We start from the raw sequence: 15,441 nt of genomic DNA, 5'->3' as shown, positions 1-15,441 counted from the left end.
ATTGACATCATATATTACTTTGGAAAAATTGTAAATGGGAAATTTACACATAAGATAAAAGGTATACAAATCCTAGAACTAAAATAAAACAATTATTGAATGTTATAAACGCGTAACTCAAACAAAAAAAAAAAAAAAAAAGAGGCTGGGATGCGACCCACACTGATAACTTCCCATCCCGTCTGTCGATTTGTCTTGAATAAAAGTTTGTCTATATGTACTAGTATCGATTTTACCAAATTTGTACAGATTTTATTTTTTATGAAAAAACGGACTGTTGGGTTTTTATATAAAAATCACTGAATATTGAAAACAATTTTTTTTGTAAAATAAAATAAGTTTGAAGCCAATATTTTGAATTTTTGAAAAGCTATTTGAGTCGAAAGTAAATGTTTACCAAGTTTTAGTATAGGTTTTTTTAGAGTTTTATTTTTTGTAAAAAAACCGTCAATTCGCTTTTCTTCAAAATTCTATCGAATGTTGAAAACAATATTTTCTATAAGATAAAACTAGTTTGAAGCCAATATTTTATAGATTTGAAAAGATATTTGAGTCGAAAATCAATTTATACCAACTTTTGTTAAATTTTTTTTTAGGTATTTAACTTTTTGTACAAAAACTATCAATTCGATTTTTTTAAAAATTTTACCAAATGTTAACAACAATATTTTTTGAAAGATAAAAGTAGTTAAAAGCCAATATCTACAATTTTTAAAAAGATATTTGAGTCGAAAATCAATTTCTGCCAACTTTTATACATTTTTTTTAAGGTTTTTATTTTTTGTACAAAATCTGTCAATTCAATTTTTCTCAACATCTTTCAGAATGCTTAAAACAATATTTTTTATAAGATAAAATAAGTTTAAAGTCTAACTTTCAAGTTTTTGAAAAGATATTTGAATCCATATTCAATTTTTACCAACTTTTGTTAATTTTTGTTCGGTTTTTAATTTTTTATAAAAAAAACTGTCAATTCGATTTTGTTCAAAATTTTACTGAATGTTGACAACAATATTTTTTGAAAGATAAAAGTAAATTAAAGCCAATATCTCAAAGTTTTGAAAAGAAATTTGAGTCGAAAATCAATTTTTACCAACTTTTATTAATTTTTTTTATGTTTTCATTTTTTGTAAAAAAACTGTCAATTCGATTTTTCTCAAAATTTTATTGAATGTTGAAAACAATATTTCTTATAAGATAAAATAAGCTTGAAGCCTAAATTTCAAGTTTTTGAGAAGATATTTGAATCGATATTTAATTTTTACGAACTTTGAGTAATGTTTTTTTTAGATTTTTATTTTTTATAAAAAAAACTGTCAATTCGATTTTTCTCAAAATTTTATCACATTTTTAAAACATTATACTCCGTTGCTCAAAATTGTTTTGGAGATGAAATCATATGTTAGTCGTTAAATTTAGGAGGTGACAAATTTTTTTTTTCAGTTTTTTTGATTTATTAAAAAAACCGTTAAATAGATTTTTTTCAAAAAATATAATTCTTTGAGATCACGTTACAGTCTATTATATAAAATTTAATTCAAGTCTCTAGCGTTTTTGATTAGTAAGATATTAAGGGTTAACCAAAATGTTCACCTTTTTTTTAAACTGCTATGGTAAAAAAAACACCCACGCAATTTTCTTGAGAGCCCTTTCTGCATCTTTCTGCCTTATTATCTGTATAACAAAATTTATTTGAAGTCGATAGCTCTTCTGGTTCTTGAGCTATGGACGACGAAAAAAACGTCGCGAACGTACGGACGTACGGACGTACAGACGTACAGACGTACGGACGTACGAACGTACGTACACACGCACGCACAGACATCTTTCTAAAAATCTTTTATTTCGACTCTAGGGACCTTGAAACGTCGAGAAATGTCAAAATTTTCAATTTGACAAATCGGACCCATTACAATAACTTCCTATGGGAAGTTAAAAAAAGAGGTTGGAATGCGACCCACGCTGATAACATCCCATACCGTCTGTCGATTTGTCTTGCTTCAAAGTTTGTAAGGTTGGGTTAAAAAAGTTGTTAGTTGAATTATTCTTAAAAAATTTAAAATTTCCAACAATATTTTTCATACAAAGAAATAGTTAAGTTTGAAAATTTAGTTTTGTTAAACAGATTCTTAGCCGAAGACAAATTTGTACCAATTTAAGTAGCATTTCTTAAATTTTTACAAATTGGATGAATGAAATTAATTTGAGAGATATAAAGAACCGAACATCAATTTAACCAAACTTGCATACAATTTTTTGTAGGTCTTATTTTTCATGAAAAAAACTGACTGTTGGATTTTTATTAAAAACTACTGAATATCGAAAAACAATCTGTGAAATAAAAAAAATTTTTTGAGTCGAAAGTAAATTTTTACCAAATTTTAGTATTGTTTTTTGTTAAGTTTTTTATTTTTTGTAAATGAACTATCAATTCGATTTTCAAAATTTAACTGAATGTCGACAACAATATTTTTTAAAAGATAAGACTAGTTTAAAACCAATATATCAAAGTTTTGAAACGATATTTGAGTCGAAAATCAATTTTTGCCAGCTTTTATTAATTTTCTTGTTTAGATATTTAATTTTTGTAAAAAATTGTCAGTTCAATTTTTCTCAAAATTTTTCAGAATGTTTTTTGAGAAATGTTTTTTAGGTTTTTATTTTTTATAAGAAAAACTGTAAATTTGATTTTTCTCAAAATCTTATCAGATGTTAAAAACGTTATTCAAAATTGGTTTGGACATAAAATCATTTTGTATTCGTAAAATTTTCGAGTTGACAATTTTTTTTTCAATTTTTTTGTGTTATAAAAAAACCGCTAATTGGATTTTTTTCAAAAAGTATATTTATTAAGTACCAACCTATATTAAATACAATTTAGTTCATGTTAGTTCAGTTAGGGTTAACCACAATTTTCGCTTTTTTTTAAACTGCTATAGTGAAAAAGCACCTACGCAATTTTCTTGAGAGCCTAACTAAAATTCTAAGACGTAAGAAAATACCAAAACAGCCTTCAACCTTATACGCAGCTGTCTCTTCTGCAAGAAATCTCAATATCCATGCTAAAATCACCCATCGAAAAACAACCTCCGTGGTTACTACCACCCAGTGCCATCGACACTTCCCTGGCAAAATATCCAAAAAACACAACACCAATTGACACATACACACAACTGTTTTTGGAACTCCTCAGCAAATATCCTGAAAGCAAATGGAAACGTATGGCCACAAGTGTGACGTAGGCTGTGGTTCGCAGTTGTCAACAAGCTTGGTGAAATTAAATCCACTGCAAAACTTCCGGTCTATTTCTCAATATTTACTTCAGAAGCTCTGGCCATATACGAAGCCACCAAACTGGGAATATCATCAAATAAAAAAACCGTTATTTTCACAGACAGTTTATCTACCTTACAAACTATCACTAACATCAAACGCCGCACACCGCTGATAAATAATATCCGTGATAATATCATATCACACAAGGATAAATTAAAAATTATCTGGATCCCTGGTCATACAAACATCCAAGGCAACGACTGTGCTGATAGAAAAGCAAAAGAAATATCAACTAACCCCAACATCGAAATATCTCAATTTAGTCCCACAAAAAAGGACTTATCTAAATACATTAACCAACAATTTCGAACACAGATCAAAGATAATTGGAGTTCATATATACACCACTATACCAGTTTCAACAAAGATTGCTCACCAATAACCTACCCATCAGATACGCCAACCAATATGAACAGATGCTTCATTCGACTTCGTCTAGGACACACCTGGTTAACCCACAGCTACATACTAAGAAGAGAACCCCAACCAACATGTCACATTTGCCAAACAAACAAATTACTAACCATAAACCATATTATAACAGAATGTAACACCATTAATCAAACTTGTAAACAATTAAATAAAGAAAATTTAAGTTTTCTGTTATCAAACTCATCTGCAAAACATATCAAAGACATTTATGACATATTGAAACACCTAAAGGTAGAAAAATTTATTTGATATTTGTAAATAATTATTTCAAAAAAGGGGAGGAGGTGAGGGGTCTCAGGTGATCGTGTCAGTGCGCTATCTCCTGACACCCTTGACTTCCTCCCCCATATTTCATATTTCAAATTTAATATTTAATTTTATATTAAGTATACATTATTTTTAAAAAACACTTTGTAAAACTACTATTTCACCCCAGCCAAAAGCGTAGTGCTAGTGCTGTAGCTTGTTTAAGATTAGTTTGTAACATTTATGTTGCGATTAATAAATAATAATAATAATAATAAAAAGATTTATGATAGTATGTTGGCTTATTTCGACTTTACCGCCAATCGAATTCAAAAAAAGTTTTGTTTATTGGAGGTTGGATTCTTTACTAAGCTGGCTCGTCTTACATTCAAAGTATGGCAAGGACGAGCTTGTTAACCTAAAAAATGAATATCTGAGAAGTCGTTAAGTTGTTGATCGTAGTTATTTTGATTTGCAATATAATCTTCTAATGACTCGTCTCCAATATGCATTGTATTCGTTGAATTTAAAAGTGAATTGTAAGCATTGACGTCAGATTGTTAAGGGTAATCACATTGCTGAATATTATTTGAAGCAATGTTAATTTGTTCATCAGCTTGCTCAAAGTTTAGATTTTTATTTATTCAGGTGTAGGAAAAGGTTTTGGGGCAGTTGGTCGTGGTGGGACATACTGTTGAGGGTGTTGTGAATATTGCGGATAATGAGACAGTTGTTGGGGGTGTTGTGGAAAATGTACCAGATTTGGGAAAAATTGTTGTTGTTGCGGGGTATGAACTGGTTTGCGAGGTGCCAAATCATGGATTGCTTTTTTTGTTATGACCGGTAGGGGTGTTAGCGTACTGTGAGCGGAAGCTTTGGTTCTCAAGTTTTTGACATTAATGCAAAGCTTGTGGAAGGTCTACAGGTTCTCTGATACCTAAAAGTCTCGGAAGATCACCTCTAAGACCTCTAATGAAGGTGTCTAGAGCTTCGTCCCTATACGTTTCCGTTGATATGTTGATACTAGAGATTTTGTTAAGCATTATTGATAAATGTTTGTAAGCTACTTGAAAGTATTCTTCGAAACTGTTGTTACTCTGTGTAAGAGTTGTCATCTGGTACTCAAGTGTACCCAGATCACGTTTGTCAGCATAGTAGGTAGTTAGGCATTTAGATATGCATTCCCAGTTTAAGGGTGTGTTATAAGATTCTAACACTGCATCTGCATATGGTATTAAGAATACTGAAAAATTTGGGCGTGCCTTTAAGATGTTTGTAGATGTTGAGAATCCTCTCAACGCTCTTTTGCCAAGAGCTATACTCGACAGGGTTTCCTGAGAAATCAATTAGAGTACGTACCACATCAAGTACTTTGTGGAGATCGGTTAAGTTTCCGGAAAATTTACCATCAATACCTTGTTCATTGCCTTTATAAAAGTTCGCGTGTGGATTTATTATCGATTGGAAGATTGGACCCATTATTTTTGAAACAATATTTGTAATAAGTTCTTCTAATTCTGGTGTGGCCATTGTTGCACCTTGGTTTGAAGTGGCTGCGTTTGGGTTGGGATTAAGTAGGGCAAAATTTGGAAGTTAAATGTTTGGTAGAGGGTAAGAAACTGCGTTTTCCTGCATGTTTCTTCTCTCAAATTTACTTTGTTTCGTAGTTTTGGGAATTTTGGAAAATATTTATTAAAATGGGATATTAAGGTTTATGTTTTATTTTGTTTAAAATATTTGTTGTAAGTGAGTTTATGTTCCAACGCTGGCGTGAGGGTAGATGTCCTTTTCGCTTCCTACTGCGGTACCCTTTTTGCACTCCCTCGTTGTTCGCTTTATCGATCGATCCAAGCGTGATTTACTGCACTTATTTTACTTTCTTGAGTCACAATTAGATGGGTTTTTGATTCTAAATTACACTCGAGGCATGCTGCTTGAGGACGACTTATGTTTATGAACTTTAAAATACTTTGGGTTGCTTTTGTTAGCTACATTCGCTCCGTACTGCTTGAGGACGACTTATGTTCATGAACTTTAAAGTACGTTGGGCGCCAATTAAAGTATTTATTGTAAAATGTTTATAAAAAAAACAACATCATCCTACTTCTTTCCTACAAATTTTCAGCTTATTAGGTTCATTATTATTAAAAAAAAAAAACAAGCATACGAACAGGTACAAGAAATTGCTTTTATGTGTTGTTTACAGTCAGGCTTGTGCGTTTTGGATTTGGATTATGAACTGGCACGTAAGCAGTAGTTGTAGATGTTGACCGTAATACCTATATAGGTATAATGTGTATTCGTTGAACAAGTGATTCGAATAGAAAATAAATTTGTATATGCTCTTTCTTACCCGGTTGTTTAACTTGTACTAAGTAAGTATGCTTTTATATAGGCGAAGGCAAGTAAAATATGTTTGGCACAACTTTATTCTTAAAGAATAATATTTTAAAATCATATATACAAAAGTTACAATATAATACTTTTGATAGACACTCTAAAATAGATTGCTGATTAAGCATACCATATTCGTTAATACAATGCAGTTGCCCTACATGACCATCGATGGTATTTAGAATACTTATAATAATAAAAGAACATAAATAGGTACCAAATGCATTAATTTTGATGAAAGATAGTAATGTAATTAAAATCGGTTCATGACTTGCTGAGAAAATTAAAAAACAAAATAACGGTTCTCTGAGCTGTATATTTTCGGATCAATACAAAAATATGTTTTTCTAACTTAAAAATGCAAAGTTAAAAAATAAAATTTTAGAGAAAATTAAAAAAAATCTATGGGTTTGTTTTTGAGAAAAATCGAATTTTCTGACCTCTGGGGGCCACTGTTAGTTTTGATCTTAGAATGTATAATAGTATTTATATTATTTACGCCTCTAACTCGAGGGTACCTTGAGCATATATGCTGTGACCCGAAAGATGGTGAACTATACTTGATCAGGTTGAAGTCAGGGGAAACCCTGATGGAAGACCGAAACAGTTCTGACATTACAGTTAGGACGGTGGCCATGGAAGTCGGAATGCGATAAGGAGTGTGTAACAACTAACCTGCCAAGGCAAATAGCCCTTAAATTGGATGGCGCTTAAGTTGAATACATTACCGCTAAAGTAAATGATTTATATGAAACTTCAAAGTTTTAACTTAATCGACCAAATGGTTTAGGCTGTACGAGCGTGGATAGACAGACAGGGCAGACGGACGGAAACGTGGGACCCACTTTTTTCGACTTCTTTACCATCGTAATATCATGTTGATTAAATTTTAAAGGTCGAAATTTTGCACGAATGCAAAACTTCCCATATAGTTCCTATATGCAGCAAGTTCAAAATAAAACGAAAACCTACAAAAAGAACAAAACACTGATACACTAATCAATATACTGCACTTTTCTATGTTTATAGACTTTCTCTTGCATAGCTATCCAAAAACATAGATACAAAAAAACGCTGTTAAAAACTACCGAAAGAAGCCAATTCATTGTGAACTTGAAATGATATGTGAAATTATTTCGACGTTTTCATTCATGAAACAAATATCTGCCTCTGTTTTTAATGTGTTCTCGTTTTATGCGAAACTACAGGATTGTCAGAACTGTCCCTCATTAACAAGAATTATTATTATAAAAAATAAAATATCTATTCGAATCAAATTCGTATGTGCATATGTATGCATGTCTTCTTCAACAACACAGTTTTAATCTGTAGTGATCTACGTTCACGTAGGTGTAGGTTCATAAGAAATTTATAAAGCTTTCAATTCGTACGTTAGAATAGAATTTTAATATTTAATAAAGTAAATGCCCTGAACTAAGATCTGATAAAATTAAAAATGATGTTTTACATCCTTATGTAGAAATTTGGAATCAATTTGTTCGATAAAAATCTACTGCGCTTCTTGAAGTGGCAATGCTGACTTACGTCTTGAGAAAATAAAAACACTTTTTAATCTCAGAAGAATGTTATAAATAATATTTTTTAGAATTTTGAAATATCGGCAGACGGCCAAGGATAGGACGTTTCAGAGTCTTTTTTTGTTCAGGTTCTGGACCATGGTTGGGTATTTTTAATGTTGGAAATTTTCTTATTGGTGATTTTTAATTTATTTTAATAAAAACATGTTAACTCGTAAATAAACTAATTAAACATATGAACCTAGATGTTTGTGGAGACAAGGTACAGTTTGCGGTTGTTGTAATGTCGAATTGAGGTGAATATGTATAATCTGGTCAGTAAATCTTGGATCCAGTAGAATAATTTAACTAACGTTTATATTAATGTTAATCCAGTAAAAGAATTTGAATACTGTTAATGTTAATGTTAATGTTAATGTTAATGTTAATGTTAATGTTAATGTTAATGTTAATGTTAATGTTAATGTTAATGTTAATGTTAATGTAAATGTAAATGTAAATGTTAATGTTAATGTTAATGTTAATGTTAATGTTAATGTTAATGTTAATGTTAATGTTAATGTTAATGTTAATGTTAATGTTAATGTTAATGTTAATGTTAATGTTAATGTTAATGTTAATGTTAATGTTAATGTTAATGTTAATGTTAATGTTAATGTTAATGTTAATGTTAATGTTAATGTTAATGTTAATGTTAATGTTAATGTTAATGTTAATGTTAATGTTAATGTTAATGTTAATGTTAATGTTAATGTTAATGTTAATGTTAATGTTAATGTTAATGTTAATGTTAATGTTAATGTTAATGTTAATGTTAATGTTAATGTTAATGTTAATGTTAATGTTAATGTTAATGTTAATGTTAATGTTAATGTTAATGTTAATGTTAATGTTAATGTTAATGTTAATGTTAATGTTAATGTTAATGTTAATGTTAATGTTAATGTTAATGTTAATGTTAATGTTAATGTTAATGTTAATGTTAATGTTAATGTTAATGTTAATGTTAATGTTAATGTTAATGTTAATGTTAATGTTAATGTTAATGTTAATGTTAATGTTAATGTTAATGTTAATGTTAATGTTAATGTTAATGTTAATGTTAATGTTAATGTTAATGTTAATGTTAATGTTAATGTTAATGTTAATGTTAATGTTAATGTTAATGTTAATGTTAATGTTAATGTTAATGTTAATGTTAATGTTAATGTTAATGTTAATGTTAATTAATAATTAATAAATAAATATAAATAACATAATATCCTTGAATAATAAAAAATAAATACATTTTTAACGCAAAAACAAACGTTCGTTGTGTTTTTCTTTTTTTTTTTAATCGCTTCACTCATCGCAAAGAGTTTTGGAATTTTCTTCTTCGGTTGTAAACAAAAATTATGGCACCGATTTTCATTGCAGTGTACTTCACTGTAGGTACTTCCAATATAATATTTCCAATTGTAACAATTTGATTGGTTTTATTAATTGATCAAATTTGCTATAATTCTTTATAAAAATTTTTCACAGGAACCCAGGCCAGCTGAGCAGCCGCGATAACAGCTTCATTAACGATCTGTATAGTTCCTCTTTTTTGTTCTCTCCTTTGTGTCGCATTCATACTCGATTGAGTACGAATTGCTCGATTCGATGCGTGCATGTCGTCGTCGCTACGCATCCGCCTCTTGGTTTGTTCATTTGTTTTGATAATCAATACTAATAAATAATTTTAAATACCTCCCTTCGCGGAAAAGAAATATACTGCATAAAAAAGTGTAACAACGGTAATGGTAATGGTAACGGTAATGGTAATGGTAATGGTAATGGTAATGGTAATGGTAATGGTAATGGTAATGGTAATGGTAATGGTAATGGTAATGGTAATGGTAATGGTAATGGTAATGGTAATGGTAATGGTAATGGTAATGGTAATGGTAATGGTAATGGTAATGGTAATGGTAATGGTAATGGTAATGGTAATGGTAATGGTAATGGTAATGGTAATGGTAATGGTAATGGTAATGGTAATGGTAATGGTAATGGTAATGGTAATGGTAATGGTAATGGTAATGGTAATGGTAATGGTAATGGTAATGGTAATGGTAATGGTAATGGTAATGGTAATGGTAATGGTAATGGTAATGGTAATGGTAATGGTAATGGTAATGGTAATGGTAATGGTAATGGTAATGGTAATGGTAATGGTAATGGTAATGGTAATGGTAATGGTAATGGTAATGGTAATGGTAATGGTAATGGTAATGGTAATGGTAATGGTAATGGTAATGGTAATGGTAATGGTAATGGTAATGGTAATGGTAATGGTAATGGTAATGGTAATGGTAATGGTAATGGTAATGGTAATGGTAATGGTAATGGTAATGGTAATGGTAATGGTAATGGTAATGGTAATGGTAATGGTAATGGTAATGGTAATGGTAATGGTAATGGTAATGGTAATGGTAATGGTAATGGTAATGGTAATGGTAATGGTAATGGTAATGGTAATGGTAATGGTAATGGTAATGGTAATGGTAATGGTAATGGTAATGGTAATGGTAATGGTAATGGTAATGGTAATGGTAATGGTAATGGTAATGGTAATGGTAATGGTAATGGTAATGGTAATGGTAATGGTAATGGTAATGGTAATGGTAATGGTAATGGTAATGGTAATGGTAATGGTAATGGTAATGGTAATGGTAATGGTAATGGTAATGGTAATGGTAATGGTAATGGTAATGGTAATGGTAATGGTAATGGTAATGGTAATGGTAATGGTAATGGTAATGGTAATGGTAATGGTAATGGTAATGGTAATGGTAATGGTAATGGTAATGGTAATGGTAATGGTAATGGTAATGGTAATGGTAATGGTAATGGTAATGGTAATGGTAATGGTAATGGTAATGGTAATGGTAATGGTAATGGTAATGGTAATGGTAATGGTAATGGTAATGGTAATGGTAATGGTAATGGTAATGGTAATGGTAATGGTAATGGTAATGGTAATGGTAATGGTAATGGTAATGGTAATGGTAATGGTAATGGTAATGGTAATGGTAATGGTAATGGTAATGGTAATGGTAATGGTAATGGTAATGGTAATGGTAATGGTAATGGTAATGGTAATGGTAATGGTAATGGTAATGGTAATGGTAATGGTAATGGTAATGGTAATGGTAATGGTAATGGTAATGGTAATGGTAATGGTAATGGTAATGGTAATGGTAATGGTAATGGTAATGGTAATGGTAATGGTAATGGTAATGGTAATGGTAATGGTAATGGTAATGGTAATGGTAATGGTAATGGTAATGGTAATGGTAATGGTAATGGTAATGGTAATGGTAATGGTAATGGTAATGGTAATGGTAATGGTAATGGTAATGGTAATGGTAATGGTAATGGTAATGGTAATGGTAATGGTAATGGTAATGGTAATGGTAATGGTAATGGTAATGGTAATGGTAATGGTAATGGTAATGGTAATGGTAATGGTAATGGTAATGGTAATGGTAATGGTAATGGTAATGGTAATGGTAATGGTAATGGTAATGGTTATTGTAATATTAATGGTTATCTCAATATTACTGGTAATGATAATGGTTTTCTCAATATTAATGGTAACGATTAAATTAGAACTTAAGCCTTGGTAATGGATAAGATTAATTTAATACTTAGGCCTAGGTAATTGTAACGATTAAATTAAACAAAACTTACAGCTTTCTATCATCATTGAACAGATTTGAGTATCGTGGGGATATGACTCAAACTTCATTGCACAAGACAAAACCAATGTCAGTCTAAAAAAAAATGTTTATGCTTTATACTAGTTGTCAATCAGATATATAAAATAAACTTATTTGGAATGTGGCTTGTTTTAACCACTATTATAAAGTGTATATAACGTACCTAAAATTTAGTGGCGAACTTTCAATAGATTTAAGTAAGAATTGAAGAGAAAGACCCTATTAAAATTAAATATATCTTAGTGGAATAGTGATAATCATCACTACAGGTTAAGCGATGTTGCTTTTATAAAAACATCGTTTTCTGGCAAAATTAAAACATTTTTGATGCTGTAAACGAGAAACAAACACTAATATCTATAAATATTTTTTTACAGGTTGTATAAATACATAAATACCATGATTTGAAACTTTAGTTCTCTTGTTCACAATAATCAAAAAGCTATTAAAATTCCATAATATGGTTAACAAGTTATGTGCAGTAGCAAGTTATTCACTTGGTGGACCGAAAACTATGAAGTAAAAATATGATTTGCCTTTAATGACGCTTAAATAGCGAAAAACTATAACAAAGCTTTACAAAATCATCAATTAAGAACCAAACCCACGACTTTTAATGTTGGCACTTGTACCTTATTATTGTCAAGGCAAATCTAACTTTAATGAGGAATTGGAGCATTTTGAAATGAAATGAGAAATGTGTAAGCATTATTTGAATTAGAGGAAGGCTTGTACGGTAACATTATCATTTCAGCTAATGTTAAGTCACATCGTCCAGCTCAGAAGAAGAAACTTTACTATGTGTGAAGTATACTTGTCTGAGTTCACAATAGTATCTGTTAACAAATACTCCCTCATATAGCTTGTGTTTTAATATACATGGTCCTTGGTGCTAGAATCGCTCTTTGACAGATAAATTGATCGTCATGTATTTTGTAAATCAGGGTTAGCTGTTGCAAATTCAGAATTACTCTGTTTTAATTAACAAACATGTGTTCTTAGGATATTTGATATTTGATATTTATTGATTAAAAAAACAACTGTACATCAAGATTGACTTATAAATAGTACAGGATATAATACAGATAGAAGGTGCCCATATATATTGAATTCGAATTTTTGAATATTGCAATAATAGGGAAAGATAGAGCGTGGTAAGTCATACCACATTCACCTAGTACAACTAAAAAATTAATCTCTGTAATTCATAGTACTGCCGAAGTTAGGATCAAGGGTAAACTGATGGGCATTCCTAGAAGCGCTGTTATTACGATTAAATTGTTTAAAGGGATAAATGCAACTGGTTTATTCACTAGAGCACCGTCCGTTAAAATAAGGCTAAAAAGAGTAAGACAAGAAACTTTACGACGATGCTCGAATGAGGTAATCGAGTTGATGAAGTTAATGTTACCAATCATTTTTAAAGCTCTTTTTTGAATACTGTCCAAGAAGCTTAAAAAAAGTCACCTGAGCAACAGCCCAGAGATAAGAGTTATTATCAAGTCTCAGACGTTTATAGGTTATATAATTGTAAATTGTAGCCAGATCGGAATGAGACAAAAATTCTTGCATCTTCTCCATTTTTGGCGACATCGCGTATGTGATCGATCAACTAAAGGTGGTTGCTGATGCACATTATGAGGATGTCAAGATTTTTATTTTCGTTGATGTAAGTCCCACTCATAGACACAACACAGCATTGGGTTTTTAGAAGTAGCAGACAGGCGACAAAACGGAGCCCTGTTGCACGCCAGCATTAATTTTATGGGTTTCAGATGGAATTGTAAGAAAGAAAATTTCTAATCCACTGAAGAAGAGATTCGTCAATACCAAAAGCGCATTTTCGATAAGAAGCCTAAGTGCAATAATTTTACTTTCTCCAAAAAGATGTAAGGATTTGTTCCACCATTCGTCAGATGAACCATAAGATCACCAGTGGACTCATTGCTATTCCTAATGTTTTTACAAATAACCAAACATTCTTACTGTCTTTGGGACATTAAAGTATTTTTTGCCGCAATTTTTGTTGGTCACGAAAAAATGTTGTCCTTCGAATATGGGGGTTGCAGGCCTTCCTGGCTTGTTTAAACCTTTTCCTGTTTTCCTCAGTGGGGTTGGCTATAAAACAACTTAAGCTCACATTAGTCTTAGGTTTAATGCTTTTAACCATATTCGATATAAAGGTTTTTATTACCAAATGAATCATACAAGTAATCATATCTGCACTGGAGTCTACGTTACTACCGAGGAAGCATAATGACCAGTTAAAAATTTTGAAGAAATTATCGAGACCGTCCCAGTTGGCTTTCTCGTACTGCCAAACAGTTCTCTTTGGAGCTGTTTATTTTAATGGATTTGTTTGACACGAGAAATTAGCAAATATGACACTATCCTCCGATGTGCCAAGTGAAGTGTTTTTTCTGCTAGGCCGTTAGCGTCTGACATTCGAGTAGGCTCTTTGACAAGCGGAGTAAGATGGTTAAACTGAGCAAAAATCTCAGCATATTGTTAAACTTTTTGTTATTCTTATTATTATTAATAATTATTTGAACTTAATTATTACAACACAAAACTAAATCGACGACGATGGCGGCTGCGTAGCGACGAACTTATATACTTGCACTTAAATGAGTATAAAAGCGACACAAAAGAGAGAACAAAAAAGTGCAACCATACAGCTCTTTGACGAAACTGTAACTGCGGCTGCTCAGCTGGGTTCTTTTGGAAAAATTTGTGTATATAAACTATAACAATGTTGATTTATTTATAAAATTAATCAAACTGCCACAATTTGGAAATATGTTATTGCAAGTACATACAATGGGGTACGTAGCAATGAAAATGGGCGCCCGGAATGTTTTTTTATAGAAACCGAACAAGAAAATTACAAAAAAATTTTCAATTAGTTAAGTGATTAAAAAAAGGACACAACAAACGTTTGTTTTTGTATTTAAAATGTATCCTTTGGGAAACCGTGGGATTGAAGATCTCGGGACTAAAACCCGAAATGTTTTCAAAATAAAAGTGAAAATTACAAACAAACGAAATTTAAGTAAAGTAAAGAAAACAACTCATAAAAGAAAATGGGCTCTTAACACCGGACGCGTTTATATACGTATATATATATATATATATTGATGAACCGAACAAATAAACAAAAGAAATTAACTATTTATCTTTTCCTTTGTCTCTCTTCCTATTTTCCTCTTTTCCCACGATCCCTAAGCCTCGATCCTCGAATCTTTAATTATCTTTTTAATTTCCTCGACTTTCAGATTTCCTATCCTTCTCAACTTTTCTTTTCTTCTTCATAATTCCTCGAACTTTTTCCTTCTCTTTAACTTGTCGCTTGCAGGGCTCTTTCTAGAGTGCCTTCCAAGCTAGTTCAACACTACTTTTTTCCTCCCTAGTCCATTCATCCAACACAAGCATCCGTTTAAGTAATTGTCGGTCACGGTATCGCGGCTTCCTGGAAGCTTTACGCTCATCAGGAAAGCCACCGTTGTTGACTCTCAGCGAAACTTTGCTTTCACACACACAATCACGGTTTCGACAAGTTATTGGATGAGCTTCCAAAACTTGCCGAAACACATTTGTCAAAAACATAATGGCGAGTTCAGACCTCTTCCCGACTATTCTTATTTTTCGAGAAAGTTCAAAGAAAATCAAAAATCGAGAAGAAGTCTAAATTAGGCATTTTTCTATTACTATTAATATCGAGCGGGGTTCGAGGTGTGAATTTCGTACCA

At 31.2% G+C, this 15,441-nt stretch overlaps 1 protein-coding gene across 2 annotated transcripts in view; it reads right to left on the bottom strand.

Annotated features, from left to right (window-relative positions):
- LOC129953726 (glycine receptor subunit alpha-2) overlaps positions 1-15,441 on the bottom strand; it is a 209,268-nt gene that overhangs the window by 146,939 nt on the left and 46,888 nt on the right. For both annotated transcript variants that reach the window (XM_056067121.1, XM_056067122.1), the window contains exon 4: positions 11,664-11,746. In XM_056067121.1, coding sequence (XP_055923096.1) covers positions 11,664-11,746 — 83 coding nt within the window. The remainder of the gene's footprint in view (positions 1-11,663; positions 11,747-15,441) is intronic.

Source organism: Eupeodes corollae, chromosome 1 (assembly GCF_945859685.1).
Source record: "Eupeodes corollae chromosome 1, idEupCoro1.1, whole genome shotgun sequence".
NCBI classification, from domain to species: Eukaryota; Metazoa; Arthropoda; class Insecta; order Diptera; family Syrphidae; genus Eupeodes; species Eupeodes corollae.
This window is presented reverse-complemented; position numbering and strand designations above follow the sequence as displayed.